At 41.5% G+C, this 18,719-nt stretch overlaps 1 protein-coding gene across 4 annotated transcripts in view; it reads left to right on the forward strand.

Annotated features, from left to right (window-relative positions):
* Positions 1-18,719, forward strand: part of PPFIA2 (PTPRF interacting protein alpha 2) — a 611,661-nt gene that overhangs the window by 579,270 nt on the left and 13,672 nt on the right. For all 4 annotated transcript variants that reach the window (XM_084639583.1, XM_084639582.1, XM_084639585.1 and 1 more), the window contains 5 exons: positions 503-703; positions 4,077-4,139; positions 5,993-6,022; positions 15,704-15,879; positions 16,647-16,744. In XM_084639583.1, coding sequence (XP_084495709.1) covers positions 503-703; positions 4,077-4,139; positions 5,993-6,022; positions 15,704-15,879; positions 16,647-16,744 — 568 coding nt within the window. The remainder of the gene's footprint in view (positions 1-502; positions 704-4,076; positions 4,140-5,992; positions 6,023-15,703; positions 15,880-16,646; positions 16,745-18,719) is intronic.

The raw sequence follows: 18,719 nt of genomic DNA on the forward strand, positions 1-18,719 counted from the left end.
TGTAGCAGCCACGGCTCAAGGGGCTAGCCACCCTGAGCACAACCCATCCAAGATGCTCGGTAAGTCCTCAGGGCAGCTAGCCCTATCCATGGCTCACGCTGTTGTGGGTATACTCAATGTAAAAGCACACTAGCTCTCATTGAGCTACGGCAGGTTTGTCTCCTCGAGCTGGAAGTGTAGACATACCCTAAGAAACATGCCTGTGTTCGACATTCCTGTTATGGTTATGGAACACTAGAGCGCTAACGTGACATCTCCAGTCGTGCCCAGATCCAGCATTCCGAAGCCATTTCACAACGTCAAAATCACTTGTCGATCACACTTATTGCCTGTGCAATGCCTGAATCTGCATGCACAGAAGGGCCTTTCACAAACTGGTGATTTGAGTGCTTGAGCATTACCATAGTAAATTCACATGGCAGATGTCTTAATAACTAAACCATGTATGAAATCTCAGAAATTGAGTTCTAGTGTCTTAAACTGGTGACTTTTTTCTCAACAGCTGTGGTTGGGAATGCCTGCATGGTATGTTGCTGCTTGCCGTGCAAATGTGAAGAGTGGAGCCATAATGTCTGCTTTGTCTGATACTGAGATTCAAAGAGAAATTGGAATCAGCAACCCTCTCCATCGCTTAAAGCTCCGACTAGCAATCCAGGAGATGGTATCACTTACAAGTCCATCAGCTCCTCCCACTTCTAGAACAGTGAGTCACATTCAGCTAACTTTCTTTCTCACACTTAACACCATGTCAGAATCCAGAGAAAAAGTTGTATAGTGCAAACCAAATCAAAATCAGTCTGAATTGTCCTGAAGAGAGTGGAAGTGCCTTTCATTGCTTGTTGATCACAGATAATTTTCTGTAATAAATACATTTTTTTAACATTGTGCTTCTGATTAACCTTGAAATTATCTCAGTGATCGATATGACAAGGGCAAACCTCAAAATGCTCACATGTACTATGCATAGATACCTAATGTTTGGAAACTTACTTGTACTTTTGCAGGTATTTTATTTCCCCCCTTTCTCCAAGTCCTTGCCCGAAATGAACCAGATACTTTTCCTGCCCTGGCTCTTTCCTCCCACAGAACTCTCTTGACACTCCCTCTTTCTACCTTTTTCAGTTAGCCCCCAGCCTGGATCTGCTGTATCCTCCTGCTTATCTTTCCTCCCTAAGAGAAGCAGCAAGAGCATGTGGCTATGTAGTGAGAAGAGGGAAGAGAATAGAGAGTGTTTTATTTTCTGTGTATAATGGTGTGGGTGATGGGAGGAGAGAGAGAAGGCAGGAGAAGAGTGCATCTAGGAGAGAGAATGAAAGTGATGGGAAGAAGCATGTATGAAAGAGAACAAAGGCGAGAAGTGGAAGTGTATTTGAGAGGGTGAGAATACACTTATATACAGAGAACAAAGGGGCCATGCTGGTGAGGAAAGAAATAAAGAGTGGGAGTTAGGAAGGGAGAGAATCATGAGACAGATGGTGAAGGCTAAGAAATAGATGACTGGAAGTAAGGTGAGAAAGCTGGGCCTAGAAAGAGATATTGGAGGTCAGAGAAAGAGAAAAGGGGCTTGGACAGATGGGAATTGTGCAGAAGAGGTGAAGGGAAAAGTCTGAGAAGTGGAGACCCTGAAGGAAAAAAGGGTAGAAAGAAAGTCAAGAGAGGAAAACAGTAGGTAGCAGGAAAAAGAGATGAAGCAAATGAATCAAAGTGAGACAAAAGGAGAGAACAGAAAGAAGTGGAAAAGAAATGGAAAAATCTAAGACAACGCTCAAATTTAAGGATAGTACATTATATTAAGAGTGGTTATCTCCCTATGTTGTGTAGTATTGTCCTGTCAGAAAAGGAGAAGCTGATTGAAAATGAAGGAGCCCTGGGGCAGCATGCTGCCTGGGAAGGGGGGACATTAGAATACTAACACTTTCACTTTTCCATTTGGGTACTGAGCCTTGGTTTGGATCAGCATCCAAAAGTCTGGATGCTTATTCAAACCCCTGTATACAAACCTCTTGAGTCTGCAAAGTAAGTTTTGACATTTCTAGAGACTAAGCTATTTTGTAGCCTCTGGTACATGTTAATTTTAGTGAGATGCAAATCCAAGCACAGGTTTTTTTATCTAAAATGTTTCAGGTCTATAAGTGGAAGCTGGGCTGAAATATGGGGACAGAGTTAAGGTGATTTTTAAATGTGCAGTGTAATATATTACACTTGTTCTTTCACTGAAGAGATTGTTTGAACAGTGAGGATATTTGAATATTTCTCTACCTTCTCTTAACTTCCATATTCTTAACTTCTTAATTTCCATATTTTAAATGCTCAATGATAATGAACCGTGTTGCACATAAATTTTAAATGTATTGCTGAGTAACATAATATAAGGAAACAATGGCAGACACAGATCTGAGCAGATGAATTTTATCTGTCATAGTGAAATGTATCTTGAACAAACAATAGTTGTAAGTCGCTGCATGATCAGGTGGCTATAAGACTATTTACAGCACTGTTCAAGTTGGTGCTGTCATGAGGTCATATACAATTCTGCACCACTTGATCTGTACAATCAGTTTTTCTACAGTGTGCCCATCCTGGTGATTTTTCATCCCTATGATCTAATGTTTAAACATCTTTTAGAGCTTTATGTATGCATTCAAAATATGTCAGCTCTTTCAGTAACTGCTAAGGGCCAAATTCTGTTACTCTTACTTTGAGGAGGACCTTATTCCTCCAGTGAGCTGATTTCTGCTACTCAAAGTGCTCCTCCTGGAAGTGGTACTACCAAAGGTACTACTATCAGTAACCTGGCCCTAAGAATCTGGCATATGTTCTCAAAATCTGATGGCTTTCCTCATTTAAGGATGAATCTTGCTCTCATTGAAGACAATAGCCAAAAAACATAATGACTTAGGGTAAATATTCAAACAAACACACCTAGGTACCATTTTCAAAAGTGGCTTAGGCACTGAGAAGTCTGAGTTTCATTGAAAGTCAAATTTTACCCTAAACATCTCAGTTTCTCTATTCCCATTGCTCAGGCACCTTTAAAAGCTATAGTTACACAGCTCAAGAAAAGCATTGACGTTTACCAGATGAGCTGTCACATATTCAGGCTAGAAATATTAGGATAGATTGTGCCTTTTGCACTTAGCCCTGAGGGATGGGTGGCATGCAGCTGCACTATGAGTCATAAGTCCCCTGTCCTCTCTCTTTCTCAAGAAGGAAGTTAATTTACTGCAGCCTTTGCCCTTGTGTGCTCAGCCAGCTCTTGCACCCCCTTACTTCCCTGGTTGGTCACCCGGGGGCAAGTCAGAATCTAACCCTTATTAAAAACAATGGAATGAGGGGGAAAAGAGAACATTTTTAAAAGAAATTCTTCAAGAATGTTTGACATACAGAACTGTGGGAAAAGGGATCTTATGTTATATTACAATGCAACTACAGTATGTGTGCAGAATTTTTAGGCTGGAAATTCATCACCAAATGAGAACTCTCCTCGGGATTCAGTTACCACATAAAAGCTTACATTCACTCTTTGTGTGATATACTTGCTTTAACTAAAAAGAAAAGGAGTACTTGTCGCACCTTAGAGACTAACCAATTTATTTGAGCATAAGCTTTCGTGAGCTACAGCTCACTTCATTCATGAGCTACAGCTCACTTCATCGGATGAAGTGAGCTGTAGCTCACGAAAGCTTATGCTCAAATAAATTGGTTAGTCTCTAAGGTGCGACAAGTACTCCTTTTCTTTTTGCGAATACAGACTAACACGGCTGTTACTCTGAAACTTGCTTTAACTGTTATTCTTTCCTTTGTAATGGTATTCAGAGAATTTCCACCACATTAGGAGTAAGACATTTCATCCACCAGTTCTGGTTAATAAACAGGTATCTGTTAAGATCTTAGTGAAGAAAGATGTAAAGCAAGTTGTCTAAAGTTCTCTCTAGTTGCAGCTCAATTGAGGCAAGAACATGGTTGTGCTGATTGTGATGCTATACGCTGTTAACTTACAGTGGTGCTGCCTTTCTTCTTTAACACTGCTTACCTAATGTGGATTCTACCTGCTTCCCTGTGGGCCTTGTTAACAGCCCTCAGGCAATGTTTGGGTGACCCATGAAGAAATGGAAAATCTTGCAGCTCCAGCCAAAACGGTTAGTCTTTCCAATTTTATTTAAACAACAATGATATTTGTTTTAATGCCAAGAACACAACTGAAGTATATGTAGTTGTTACAATTGTTGCATCACCTGTAGACTGTTTCTGAAATATACAATTAGAAAAAACGTGATAACAGTTCCCTAAAAAATAAAATATCAAATGTATTACAGTCACAGAGACTATATTAACTTGCATACAGTACTGAAGTTTCACCGTACAGCTGTAGTTCTATTTTCTGAAACATTAATTTAAATAGAAGGACTTGTGGCACCTTAAACAACAATGCAAAATGTTGCATCCGATGAAGTGGGCTGTAGCTCACAAAAGCTTATGCTCAAATAAATTGGTTAGTCTCTAAGATGCCACAAGTACTCCTTTTCTTTTTGTGGATGCAGACTAACACAGCTGCTACTCTGAAACCCGTCATTAATTTGAATGTCACACTGTGTTGAATACGAAGGAAGAGTGTTTAATGTAAAGGAAACTGTCAATTTGAAATCTAGTCTGTGAAAAATGAGTCTATAGCAGTTTCAGTACTGCACCTGCCCATAAGCCTCCTTGCAAGGATCACTTTAAATAGAAGTTTGCGATAATGATGACACTGAGAGATGTTAATCTAGAGGAAGCCTAAAGAGTATGTAACTGGGACAAAAATGCTTTAGCCAGAATTCTCTCTTTGAAAACCAGACCAAGCTGTTCACATTTCTGGGACTTAGGGTGGCTATTGTGCCATTGTGTTTTTGGCAAACATCTTACTGATTTTCGTAGAGACTTAAAATATATAGCAATATGTATCCCCCAGTCAATGGCTCAGATTTTTTTCATTCCTCCAAACCTCAGGGTTAGAATTATATTTTTGTTTTCAAAGGTAAGGTTTTTCTATGCCAGCATGAGACCATGCTTGTAAGCCATTAACTAAGCTTAAAAAAAAGATGTATGAAACCCTTATCCTCAGTTCAGAATAATTGATGGTTAGCCCAGCCCATAAATGGCAAGGGAGGTGCTAAATCTACAGTTTAATGCAGCAAAGGTGGATTTGCTATACATTTTCATTTGCTATAATGTTTTACATATTCACTATAAATTTCAGGGAGCAATTTCTTTGCCAATTATTTTTTACAACCGAGCTGCCTCTGAGCTTTATCATTATTGGTAAAGAAAACACTAACACAATAAAAACACCTTTAGCACCAACAAATAGAGCTAGCCCTGGAAAACTGACCAGAAAAAAACAACATACTTTTTGTACAAGAAAGTGGGTAGCTTTATTGCAATGTGTTGTACGAAATGTTACTGTTAACAGAATTGAATGAAACTGTTACCTTGCCCTTTGAGAATGTGCAAATCAAAGGGCAAAGCTTTACAAGTATATAATGAATCAGGGCAAAATTTCAACCATTCTGCCTGTAAACATAGCTTTACATTATGAATGTTTTGAGACTTTGCTGGACAAAACAGTGGGTTACCCCTAATTTACAATATTTTGAGGCAAAATGGCAACATTTTGACTTTAATAGCTGCTTTTGAGAAAACCACCAAGGGAGTTTGAGATGAACTTGTAAAATTTCACAAAACTATGAAGATTTTTTTTATATCTTTAATATTTTCTTGATTTGTCAGCACTAAGTTTTTTTATTCAACCTTAATTACAATGGTGTCACTTTTGTAGCATAGCTAAGCAGTTTGCCGTTGACACTAGGTCAAATGCATTATCAGCATATTAAGTTGTACATTTTTCTTTGTACTAGAATTATTAACATTTGCATTATAATCACCTTTTGCTTCTTGACTTGTGTTTGTTGTATTTTTTACCTGCTTTTCTAATGGCTCCTTCCTGATAATACAGAAAGAATCTGAGGAAGGCAGCTGGGCCCAGGTATGAATCTTTTGACTTTATACTTTTGGGGTGGAAGACTACTAATAATTTAATTAACATAGTAATAGAAAACCTTGTAACATTTTATCAGCTATTGTATGAGTCTAATGCTGTGATTTCCTCCTGCTGATTTAAGTCTAATGAATATCTTTTACATTTTTAATTCAAAAAAATCTTTTCTAGACAGGTTTGTTACATAAAACATAAATACCATATTTGTAGCAAATATTTTCCTTTATATAAATTGCTACGATCTTTTGTAACCAGATATTTTAAGGAGACTCAACACAATCCTTTATTTTGTGCATATACACTTAGCACACCTATCCATTATATGCACTAGTATGATTTGCTTTTGCCCTTTGGGATGATGAGGAAGTAAAACACAACACACTCGTAAGTAGATTAATGGCAGTGGCTGCAAATGCCTTGTTACCCTGCAGTCCCTAATGCTTATAAAGAATGAGGGCGTCTGCTATATGACTTCGACACCAGCAAGATGCAGCTCCCAACCATACTGGTATTGGTTTGAGACATGTTTGCTCACGAGGGATGGGGGATGTACATGCAGGCCCGCTGACGGGGGAGGGCAAAGGGGGCAATTGCCCAGCAACCCTGGTAGCGGTGGCCAGGAGCCCCAGGCCTTGTTAAGTTGCCTGGGCATGCGCAGGATGGTACCGGCAGTGGCGAAGGCAGCCAGGCAGGCATGTGGAAGCCCTGGCCGTGCCGGAAGAACGTGCTCAGCAACTCACTGGGCACCAGCAGTGCAATCGGCAGCTCAGGACCATTACGCGTTCTGCCTTGGGGCCCGGAATTGCTGTCGGTGGGCCTGTGTACACGTTCTCAGTAGTAAGGCCCTTTATGCCTCATGTCCTTCCCACACTGTCCTTAGCATAACTTTTCCTAAACACATGCCCAAGTTTGGGGCAATTAGGTCACAACAAACTGTGTTTATGTGCTGCTTATCTAGATGGGATATTAATGTCAGGCTACAGTGAAGGGTCCAGGCATGGTCCCTGTTCCTACTGGCAATGTCTTTCAAACCCTGCCAGCACAGAAAAGAGACCTCTCTTGTTCTAGCCACCACTGTCCACCATAGTGGAAGGTCATCTAAGTCACAGAAATGGCATGCTCCCCCTTCATGATGAAACAAGCAGGGGACTATGGGGGAGAAAGGGTGATAGGTCAGCTGGAGACATCCTGATACCATCCTGTGGTTGGTTCATAGTAAACTTGGATCCTCATTTATATGTCTGTGCAGCAGGGGTAACTGAAGGTACAATCAAGTCCCTGCACAATTTTTGTATACATTTTTGGAGGCTCTTTGTGAGTTGTCGTTTATAGAATAGGGGATCAGATTTTTAAAGGTATTTAGGCACCTAACTCCCATTGATTTCAATGGGAGTTTGGTGCCTAAATATCTCTAAAAATCTGGACCTAGATGCTCTGCATATAAAGTCTACAACAGGGATCGGCAACCTTTGGCACACGGCCCATCAGGGAAATCTGCTGGTTGGCCACGACAGTTTGTTTACCTGCAGCGTCCACAGGTTTGGCCAATCGCAGCTCCCACTGGCTGCAGTGCACCGTTCCAGGCCAATGGGGGCTGCAGGAAGCGGCGCGCGCCGAGGGATGACACAGCTATCAAGGAAATTGTGCTAGTTCTTGGAGCTGAACCATTAATGTAGAAACTTTTCAGTATATGACACAGTTTCAAAGATTTTTATTATTATTACTATTATTTTCTTTGAAAACCACACCATATGCTACCGAGTCCTTTTAAATCATTGATCACCATATTGTGGGATTGGAAGGGACCTCAGTAGGTCATCTAGTCCAGTCTCCTGCGCTGAGGAAGGACTAAGTATTAGCTAGGTCATCCCTGACAGTTGTTTGTCTGCTCTGTTCTTAAAAACCTCCAAAGACAGTGATTCCACAACCTCCCTAAGTGACTTGTTCCAGTGCATAACTGCCCATATATTCAGGAATTTTTTCCTAATGTCTGAACTAAATCTCCCTTCCTTCAGTTTAAGCCCATTACTTCTTGTTGTGTCCTCAGTGGATAAGGAGGACAATTTATAACCCTCCTCTTTTTATAATAACATTACATACTTGAAGACTGTTATCATGTCCCTTCTCAGTCTTCTCTTCTCCAGACTAAACAAATGTAGTCTTCCTTCATTGGTCATGTTTTCTAGACCTTTAATATTTTTTGTTGTTCCCGTCTGGGTTTTCTCCAATTTGTCCACATCTTTCCCAAAGTGTGATGCCCAGAACTGGACACAATACTCCAGTTGAGGCCTTATCAGTACTGAGTGGAAGAATTACTTCTCATGTCTTACTTACACAGTGGTGCAAGTAGATTTTAATTCTTATCAGTACACATAGGTAACTCACGGGAGGGGGACAATAGCTAACAGGGGGCATGTGACCTCCCATGCTCTCTCTATCCCCTCGCCATCCCATGTTACCTGAGGGGGACTTCGTTCTCCCACTACACCAGATATAGATATCTGAACTGCAGGGATCCCGGGAACCGCAGGGCAAAAGAAGCACATGTGGGCCCACACTGGCAGCTCTTCCAGCGCAGCTATACCGCCCCCAGCCCCAGCTCTGACCACCAGCGGGGATGTACAGACCCCAGACAGGTGACCCAGCTGCTTGGAAGGGCTGCTGGCAGTACATTTGCACCGCAGGAGCTGCCAGTGTGGGACCACCCATGCTCCTTTCGCCACTGTGGTTCCCAGGAGCCTTGCAGTTCTAAAAATGGGTCTTTCTGGTACAACATACCAGCTATAAATATCATAATGGTATGGTGTACCTGACCGTACCTGCTTACTTTCACCACTGTACTTAAAACACACCTGCTAATACATCCCGAAGGATATTCATTTTTTTCAACAGTGTTATACAGTTGACATAGTCAGTCTGTGAGCCACTATAACCCAAGTTTCTTTTCTGCAGTACTTCTTCCTAGGCAGTTGTTTCCCATTTTGTATTTGTGCAATTGATTATTCCTTCCGAAGAGGGGTACTTTGTGTTTGTCCTTATTGAATTTCATCCTGTTTACTTCAAATCATTTCTTCGGTTTGTCCAGATCATTTTGAATTCTAATCCTGTCCCCCAGCGTGCTTTCAATCCCTTCTAGCTTGGTATTGCCTACAAGCTTTCTAAATGTACTCTCTCTACCATTATCCAAATCATTTATGAAGAGATTGAATAGAACTGGATCCACTTTTAGCTAACAGACCTCTTAAGACCTGGCTGCAGTATGCTTACCTGACTCCAAAGGGGGAAATCATCACACACACACACACTCACACAAAATAACAGGATTATTATTATTAGAAGCTTTATTATTATTTAGTTGGGGATATGTCCTGCTTTGTACAGGGGGTTGGACTAGATGACCTCCTGAGGTCCCTTCCAACCCTGATATTCTATGATTAGAAAATGGAGAGACAATCCAAGGTAAAATGATATAAATCACAGATTTTAATCTACAAGCAGCCTTGCCTAGTTAGGGCACAAGCTTCAGAGAATCAAATATTTATATTCTTAGACTTCTGTATCTGTCCAGCTGCTGTCAGGTCTCTCTCTCCCTTTTGGCATCCCTTTTTCTCTCAGCATCTGACACATCCCTTCCTATATACTCAGTTCACTCTTATGATTAGGTGTCAGCCCCTGCATCATCATTGTAGCTATTATACCTATGAACTTTAGGGGCCAAACTGAAAAAATTAGTGGTACTCTTTCAAACTATACTTACAAACCAAGCTCTACTCACTTGATATGGCACAGATCTTCATAATATACTAGTCCTTCTCCTTTCAGACCCAGAATCAGCCATGAGATAGTTCACAATAGCAATATTTTAATAATTATCATTTTGCATCTGCATAATCACCCTCTGTGGCAGGCATCAACTCACTGGCACGGCACCTCCTGCTGGTCATCTCAGGAATTAGTTCTTTCCAGCCCAGAGCGCCCTCTGCAGGCCAGAGTCTTGCCCCTGCTGGCCCCCATGTCCCTCCCGGACCCCGGTGCCCTCCTCACCAGGGATCTGCCCCAGCAGTAACCCACAATCTGGGTCTCCCCACCGAGGGGATCCCGCAACCCTCTACCCCGACCTTGCCTCTGTGGCCACTGCCAGTCACCATCTAGCCCCTGCTCCCTGCGGCAGACTGCAGCCTATGCACCACTCATCATCAGCAAGGGGGGTTGGACCAGCTGCCTCTGCCTATCTCTGGGGTGCCCCTCTGCAGCCCCAGTACCCTTTCATAGGACTTTGACTAAGCCTGCAGCCTGGGGTTTTGCTAGGCTGGAGCTCCCCAGCTCCCTCTGCCCTTCCGCAGCACTGCTCCACCCTAGGTATCCATCTCAGCTCCCTGGCAGCCAGGTCTTTCTCTCTCAATAAGCTAAAGAGAGACCCTTGCTTCTGGCCCACAGCCCTCTTATGAGGATCAGCTGGACCCTGATTAAACTGACCCTGATTAAGCTTTCTCAATCAGCCTGCTTTTCCCATTTACAGCCCTTTCCCAGGCTGCTTTAACCCCTTCAGGGCAGGAGCAGAGTAGTCACCCTGCTACACCCTCATTGAAATTAATACCATAGTTCAGAGCTATTGTTCCAGGCTGGTTGCAGACTGGTTGCAAACATTCATACATCATTTACACTTGGGTTACATTTTGCAGGTTTTCTTCATAAATGAAATGTCTAGAGACTTTCTTAAAAGAAGCTGAGACTCTAGAGAACACGATCACAGCTCCGGGAAGGTGTGTGTATATTGGACTGCCACATATCCCCTCCCAAATTCAAACATGATCAGCAGCTTGTCAATGAGAATTGTTCATGTCCAGTATTTTGAAATTATCATGGTCTCTGCTCTATTGTTTAATATCCATTAATTGTTTTCCAATCAACTCCAGGTACTTAACACCTTGATAAAGGGTACTCTGGACACTTCCTAAATACTTACACCAGGCTACAAAATTTGTGGTTTACAATTAGCCTGACAAGCAATTGACTCAAGGTGAAAAAAAACTCTAGTGAGGACAAGCCCTTGATGTGCCCATAATTATATCTGTATACTGTGATGGGTTGGACCTCCCCTTCCAGGGTATCACCTGACGTGCTGGGGTCCCACTGAGCCCCCCCATTCCACCAGCCTGGGCTCCCTCACCCTGTTCCGCTGTGCCAGGCCCTCAAGCCTTCTCCAGCACACACAGGTAGGAACACACCCAGCTGCAAATGGTCACAGAGACACTGAGATCAGCTCTGTGTCAGAAGAATCAGCTCGGGGACCTCTCAAGTGCACACCTCCTTTGGGATACAAACCCAAAATGATACTGTCTTGCACTGTATTGACATCTATATAGCCAAGCTCATAAATTCGCCCCCTCCCTCAAAGTGGAGGAAGATATGCACAGCTTTTTGCTCCCCCCAACCCCTGTTATGAGTTCCATAAACTGGGTTTTAGAAAACAAAAACAAGTTTATTAACTACAAACGGTAAATGTTAAATGACTATAAGAGATAGCAAACAGAAAAAAGCAGATTACTGAACAAATTAAAAAAAACACGCAAACTAGGCTGCATACATTGAAGAAATTGGCTACAAATTGTAATTTCTCACCCTAAATGTTTCAAAGAGATTGCAGAGATTTTTGAAGGTAAACTGCACTGCTTGCAGCTTAGATCTCCAGGAATTCCTCTTACAGGCTGATCTGTCTCATGTGGACTCAGTCCCCTGCCCTCCCTTCTTAGCCTTTGTTTCTTCAGGTGTTTTCAGCAGACTTCCTTCTTGGGCGGAGAGGCAGTGGAGAAGCGCCTAGATTAACTCCCTCCCCAGCCTTGAATAGGATTTACATATGGCAGGAATCTTTTGTTTCCTAGTCCATGCCCTTCCAGTGGAAAAATACCAGCTCAAGATGGGACCCTGTACCAGGTGACATGATCACATGACCTTGTAGTGTCAAAGCAGCATCCCAGGAAGCTTCTCAGGAAGGTCGGAGATTAGTATCTTCAAAGTTCTTTTGTCCTTCTTAATGTCCTATCCAGGCTGATTGCCTACTGTCTGGCAGGCATTCCCCCAAGTATACACACAGGTATATTGACTATGTAGCAATTACAACTAACTTCAGATACAGAAATGATACATGCATACAAATTGGATAATCACATTCAGTAAATCGTAACCTTTCCAATGATACCTCACATGACCGATCTTGCATAAAATATATATAGTTATGCCATATTCATATAATAATTTCTACGAAGAATATGGGGCATAATGTCACATATACAACTTGGTTAGGAAGTCTTTTTCCACGTGTGTAACTGTTCAAGTCCCCCTCTGTCTTCTTAACCCAAGGTTAGGTTAGCATTCTCTCCCTATGCCAAAGGATTAGCTTCCCTGTTTTAAAATGTTTTTGAATTCTAATTAAGCTCTCACTGTCCTGAGTTCAAGTGTTAAACCAAATGTGATATTCAATAACTCCCACTTACTAATTAATTAAATACAGGGCTTTTTTCTTTTATGATAACTGACAGATGCTAATTCGACATTCCCTTCTCCCCCATCCCAAGGTTCATAGAATACACATACATTTTGATCCCATGCCACCACCTCCAGTTCACTCCTTTACATACAAGCCATTTGGGAGCAGCACAGAGCCTTTCCCCATGTCATGCAAGAGGTGCAAAGACAACACACAGCATGACTGCTCCCCCTGCATGCCCACTCCCCCATAGAGTGGGGCAGAAGGCTTTGCATCAGACCTCTATACCAGAGGTGAACGTGCAGCTTCCCTGAGCAAGCTCAGCATGGATACACCCTTCATTATATTTTACACTTGAAAGAGCAACCGCTTTACATTTACAGGAAATTCAATTAACTTTTTCCAAGTTAATGGTGTAAATAAAGCAGCTAGAGGCAAAGGAAATGTTTCCATTTGATTCATGTGAATGTGTGGATTTCAGAGAAAAAAACTGTCCAACTATAAAGAGGGTGACAGCAAAGTACTGCTGTAGATGTCAGCAGCTAAGGGAAGACTATTTATATGGAAAGGTATACATATATATATACACACATACTGTGTAATAGCAAGAAACACAGTGTTCCACTGTACATCCATGTTTGTTTTTAGGTGTTTACTTTGTGCACATTAGACTCTTTTGAGAAACAAATATTGGTGTTTGAATATTCTTCACTTGAGTGAAGCTAAAATTGGGTTTCAAAGTTTACAACTACATTGCCCACTGAGCGAAACTGTAACATCATATGGCTGTTCTACCAATTTGATAATAACATCAAAAGTTAAATCATCTTGATTGCTTGTGGTTTTTCTCAAGGATAAACAAGCCTGGCATTTTAAACTAAACAGTTGCATTGTTGTGCAAAAATTGCCATTTGAATGTGTAGCTCACAACTAGATGCCAAGCACATAGATAATGTAAGCAGTGAAGTAAATCATTTCTACAGTTATATTTGTCAGAATCCAATTTTGTGCCACATAATTTTAATGTACATGAGTGTTAAACTTCTAAGTTGTATATTCATTACTAATTATGTTTATTGTGATTATCCATTACAGATATTTTATAAGCAGTATTTTATAGGCAGACTTTTTTTTTTTATTTTCTTGCTGTGTATAGTTTCCAGTTCTGAAAACCAACACACTTTACAAAACAAGGGGAACACACACAAAAAGAAACAATATACCTGCATGCCTTTTGCAGACTAATCTTTATTTGGCTGTAAAAGACATGCAATTTTATCCATTAATACATATGTAGGCATCATTTCTACCTCTAATAAAAATTAGCCAAAATATCATTTCAGTATTTGAAGGAACAGAGCTTTTAACACCTAATTCCTCTAATTCAGTTTTATCAATAGCCTTCTGTTAGCTATAACAATAATATTGCTAATAAAGAACAAGTGCAGGGAATTATTTTTTCCAAATTCTAGTTTCTTGTAGTAGGCTTCTGTAAGCCCATTTCTGCTCTTCACAACTCCAGATGATTGATTTATTATTTGTTTATATTGAAATAGTGACTAGTCACCCCAGTCAGGGATCACAGCCCTCTTTTGTTCTTCACTATATACACATAACTAAAAGACAGTTTCTGACCCAAAAAGTTTGTTACCATCTAAATATAAGACAAGAAACTATTGAACCACAAGCAATGGTCACAAAAATGTGTTTTATTATGAGAAGTGAGAGATTCTAAAAAAATAATAAAGTAAAAATGTCCTGCAATTTTTAGGTTAACTTCAATGGGATTGCACAGAGCATTAGTACAGGCAGAATCTCTCTCTTTCTAAAATATAGATTGTATACTTCAGATAAACCATACAAAAGTAGTTCAATGTGTATTTACATTACAGTCTGTAATGGCGTTCACTCACCACTGTGGCACCTCCTGCTGGCTGTCCTGGGGATTAGCTCAGTTCACTAGTGCGCCCTCCTCTGGTGGTGCCTCCCCGCCACCACTCCTGCTCTAGGACCCACATCTCTCCAAGGACCACAGTGTCCTCATGGCCCCAGCATCCTCTTTGCTTCAGGGCCTCAGCCTGAAAACCCAGCAGCCAGCCAGAAGCCGTGTCTCGCTTCCCCAGTCCCTGCTAGCAGCATTGCTCTGTCCAGGGTCCTGGCAGTTCTCTCAGCCCTCCAGGGAGAACTGCCTTCCTCTGTCCTGAAGCTCCCTTTTTATATAGGCCTGCTTGGCTGCCTCCTGCACAGCCTCCCGAGGGCTCTGTTAAACCCTTAGAGCTCAGTATGGGGCAGGCACCCCATTACACAAACACACTTTTGTTTTCTACTAGAATCTCACAACACAGAAAGTATTCCTGGATTGTAGTGTTTTTTTGGAATTCTCCAAAGATTGTTTTTTCTTTTTAGTCAAGGATTCACGTATTGATAGTCCCACAAGGTGCATTTCATTTGTGCTGGTCAAACTTTAAAACATATTGTTAGTGCATTTGGCTACTTGCTGTTACTGGTGCTGGAAGCAGAGGCAGGCATGCAGGCTTGGCCAAGAACCATTTAAAAATAACCACTGTTTCAGAGGGACTACAAATGTATAATGCTAATTGCTTGTTGAAATAAGATGTAGAAAGCTGTGGATTAAATCCTGGCCCCACTGAAACAACAACAGAACTTCCATTCACTTTAATGCTGCCTGGATTTCACCCTAAAGGTTTATTTTATCGCTTGTGTTAATTCAGGGAAGGATTTTTAAAAGCACATAGGTGCATTAGGAGAACAAATCCCTTTGAAATTCAATAGGATTGTTCTCCTAACTCACGTAGGTGCTTGTAAAAAAAATTCCCTCAATCTAAGTGTCTGATTTTCTTGATTTTGCTATGATGTGAACTTTCAAATGCATTATTTCTTATTGCAATTAGAATTTCCATTTCAAAAAGGTGGTAGACATGATATTGATAGATCATATTTGTATTTAACAAAAATATTTTATGTATATAGAGAGCCAATAGTGTTTTAGTTACATATTTGAGGCCCAAATGGTAGTATTGTCAGAATTACTATGGAAAGCAGTGTGAATTTCCTAGACGGTGAACTCCTATTTGAAATGGCACAGCAGATGGATAGGCTGCCTTCATTCTGGGGCATTGACACAAATAGGTTAAAATGTGAAGTCTCCTATTTTTCTATAGACCCTTGCTTATGGTGATATGAACCATGAATGGATTGGTAATGAATGGCTCCCCAGTCTGGGTTTACCTCAGTACCGAAGTTACTTTATGGAGTGCCTGGTAGACGCAAGGATGTTAGATCATCTGACGAAGAAAGATCTCCGCGTACATTTAAAAATGGTGGATAGCTTTCATCGGTATGTTTGTACAAAGGCTGCTCAAAATGAGCACATGGATGTAATATTATGCTCAGTGCAGCATAAGCTAACAAAGCTTTAGTTTTAAGGTTGTTCCAACTTTAGACAACCACATGAAAATATAAACAATCAGCACCAATAAACTATGTGAAAATGAAAGAGGTTCCTTTTGACATAGTAACTGTAAGCGTGATTAGTTATGGAATGCAATTCCATGGTGCACAGAGTAGCCTTAATATATAAATGTAACTAACAATACATAAATTGTAAAAAAAATATATTAAAAGGCACAGCATCAGAAGATGGTAGACAAGAAACATGATGATAAAGAAAATGTTTAAACTCCTTCAGATTACAGTGGAAAAAACAAGTGGGCAGTAGGTTCATCTACCAAAGGAGGCAGCCATTCCTGCAAGGATGCATTCTTTACTGTCTGATTTGACAATAAACACCTCTTCCTGCCTACATCCTGATTCAAAAAAGTACTTAAGTTCACATAGTTTGTTGGCCTGTTTTGGATACATTTTTAACGTTAAATGTATTTCTGCTAGATAACTTAGTTAAACCCCATTCATTTTTGTTTGTGCCCATTTCATTTTTTAGTCTGTTACGTTTTTTGGCTCTTTGCCCCTATGATTTGATACATGAGCATACTGAACTACCATTTATAAAATGTAGTAAATACTTCAAATACATTCACATCCACAATGCTATTTTCGTTTAAATGTCTTATGTTAATCTGTAAATGTTTCTCTCTCAAATAACAGAACAAGTTTGCAGTATGGTATCATGTGCTTAAAGAGGCTGAATTATGACAGAAAAGAACTGGAAAGAAGAAGAGAAGTGAGTCAGCATGAAATAAAAGGTAAGTGTCAGGGAATGGGTATTGTGATTTTTTTTTCTTTGTGAGACTTCAAACTATAGGTTTCAATTCAACAAAGGATTTAAGCATGTGCTTAACTTTAAGCATAAATTTGAGTCCATGCCTATTCAGCAAAGCACTTAAGCATTTGCTTACAGTTAAGCACATGCTTGAGTACTTTGTTGAATTGAAGCCTATACTCTGAAGTCTCATCCCTGAATGGTTGTTGCAAGTATATGTTGGTGTGTTTGTGTTTGGCCAAATTGGATTGTAAGCTCTTCGGGGCATGCAGCAGGGTGGCGACTCAACCCTGCAGCGCCACCTGCTGGTCATCTTGGGAAATAGCTCACCAGCTGTCGGAGTGCTCTCCGCAGGCCGCTGGTCCCTGTGTCCCTCCCGGACCCCGGTGCCCCTTTCCTCGGGGTTCTGCCCCCTTGCAGTGCCCCGCAGTCTCGCTGGGTCTCCCCAGGGAACCCCCAACTCCCTATCCCCACCTTGCCTCAGTATATGACTACTGCCAGTCACCATCTAGCCCCTGTTCACTGGAGCGGACTGCAGTATAATTGCCACTCATCAGCAGCAAGGAGGGTTTGGACCTTCTGCCTCTGCCTACCCTTGGGCTGCCCCCTGCAATCCCAGTACTTGTTTGGCCTTACACTAGGCCTGCAGACTGTGGGGTTTCCAGGCCGGAGCTCCCCAGCTCCTCTTGTCTTCCCCCAGCCCTGCTCCAGTCTAGGTACCCTACTCAGCTCACAGCAGCCAGGTCCCTCCCTCTTAAAAGGCTATATATATAGAGAGAGAGTCTCTATGCCCCTTGCCTACTGCCCTCTTATAAGGGCCAGCTGGGCATGATTGGGGCATGGCCCCAGCTGTGCCTTTTTCCACATGGGCTGCTTGCCCCAGCCACAGCCATCCCCTGGGCTGTTTTTAAGCCCTTCAGGGCAGGAGCAGGTGACCATCCCGTTACAGGGCAGGGACTGTGGGCCAGATCCCACTACAGTCCCTTTGCACCAGTCTGCCAATAGAAACTGGCCATAAAACTGGAAAGTCCAACTGCCTGAGAATGTCACCAGTGCTGGTCAATGGGAGCTGTTGGGTGCAGCACGTTTGAAAATCTGGCCAATACCTAAGCATGAATTTAGGAGCCTAACTTCAGCCTTTAGAAAATCATTGCTTTTGTTTCCTAATTTTAAAGCAGCTCATATTTAAATAAAATTATATGGATGGATTTCCATCAAGTCAGGTCTTTAAGATCTGAAAAGGCAACTGTTTCAGTTTACAACTTGCCGTTTCACTTTGTGTCAGGCCTTGATCCATAATGTTAGTTCCCAAAGAACAAGGTTTATTGTATGATGTAATAGCTAGTTAAACAGTATTTTCCTACACAAGGCTTCCTAGAGAGCATGCAAGCTCAAGGTATAGGTCTTGTACTTCAGAGTGAGGCTTTCTTTCCTGTTATCAGAAGTGAATCCTTTGATTCCTTTAAGCATTGCCAGTATTAAAGGAAACTAGAACATTTTCAGTTAACTCTTTTCAAGTGCAACTTTCTTTGGAAGAATTGACAACACAAGAACTAGTGGGACAGAATTAATTGTAATATCTGAATTGTGCTCGCCTCAGCAGAGATGGTGGCATACTCTAGTGCAAAAGACTTACATTGGTAATGAGGACTTACGGTCAAATTCCCTGCTGTGCCCAGTATTTGCTGGGTGTACCTGGAGAAGCACATGAAGTAACTGGTTACTGGTGCTGGTTCTGTGCTAGTCCCGACCCCATCATAGGTTACAGCAGGCTCAGGCTGTTCCAATCTGTGCTGGTTGGACATTCTCCCCAATGGAACGTTTTACAGCCAAGGATGGCTGGAACACTGTATTTCAGTCACTCCCCCATCCAAACCCTGGAATGCTCCCTGTGGCAGGGACTGCAGGATGGGTAGTGAGGGGAAAAAATGGTTACTAACCTTTCTGTAACTTGCTCT

Source organism: Lepidochelys olivacea, assembly GCF_965140295.1.
Source record: "Lepidochelys olivacea isolate rLepOli2 genome assembly, chromosome: 1".
NCBI classification, from domain to species: domain Eukaryota; kingdom Metazoa; phylum Chordata; order Testudines; family Cheloniidae; genus Lepidochelys; species Lepidochelys olivacea.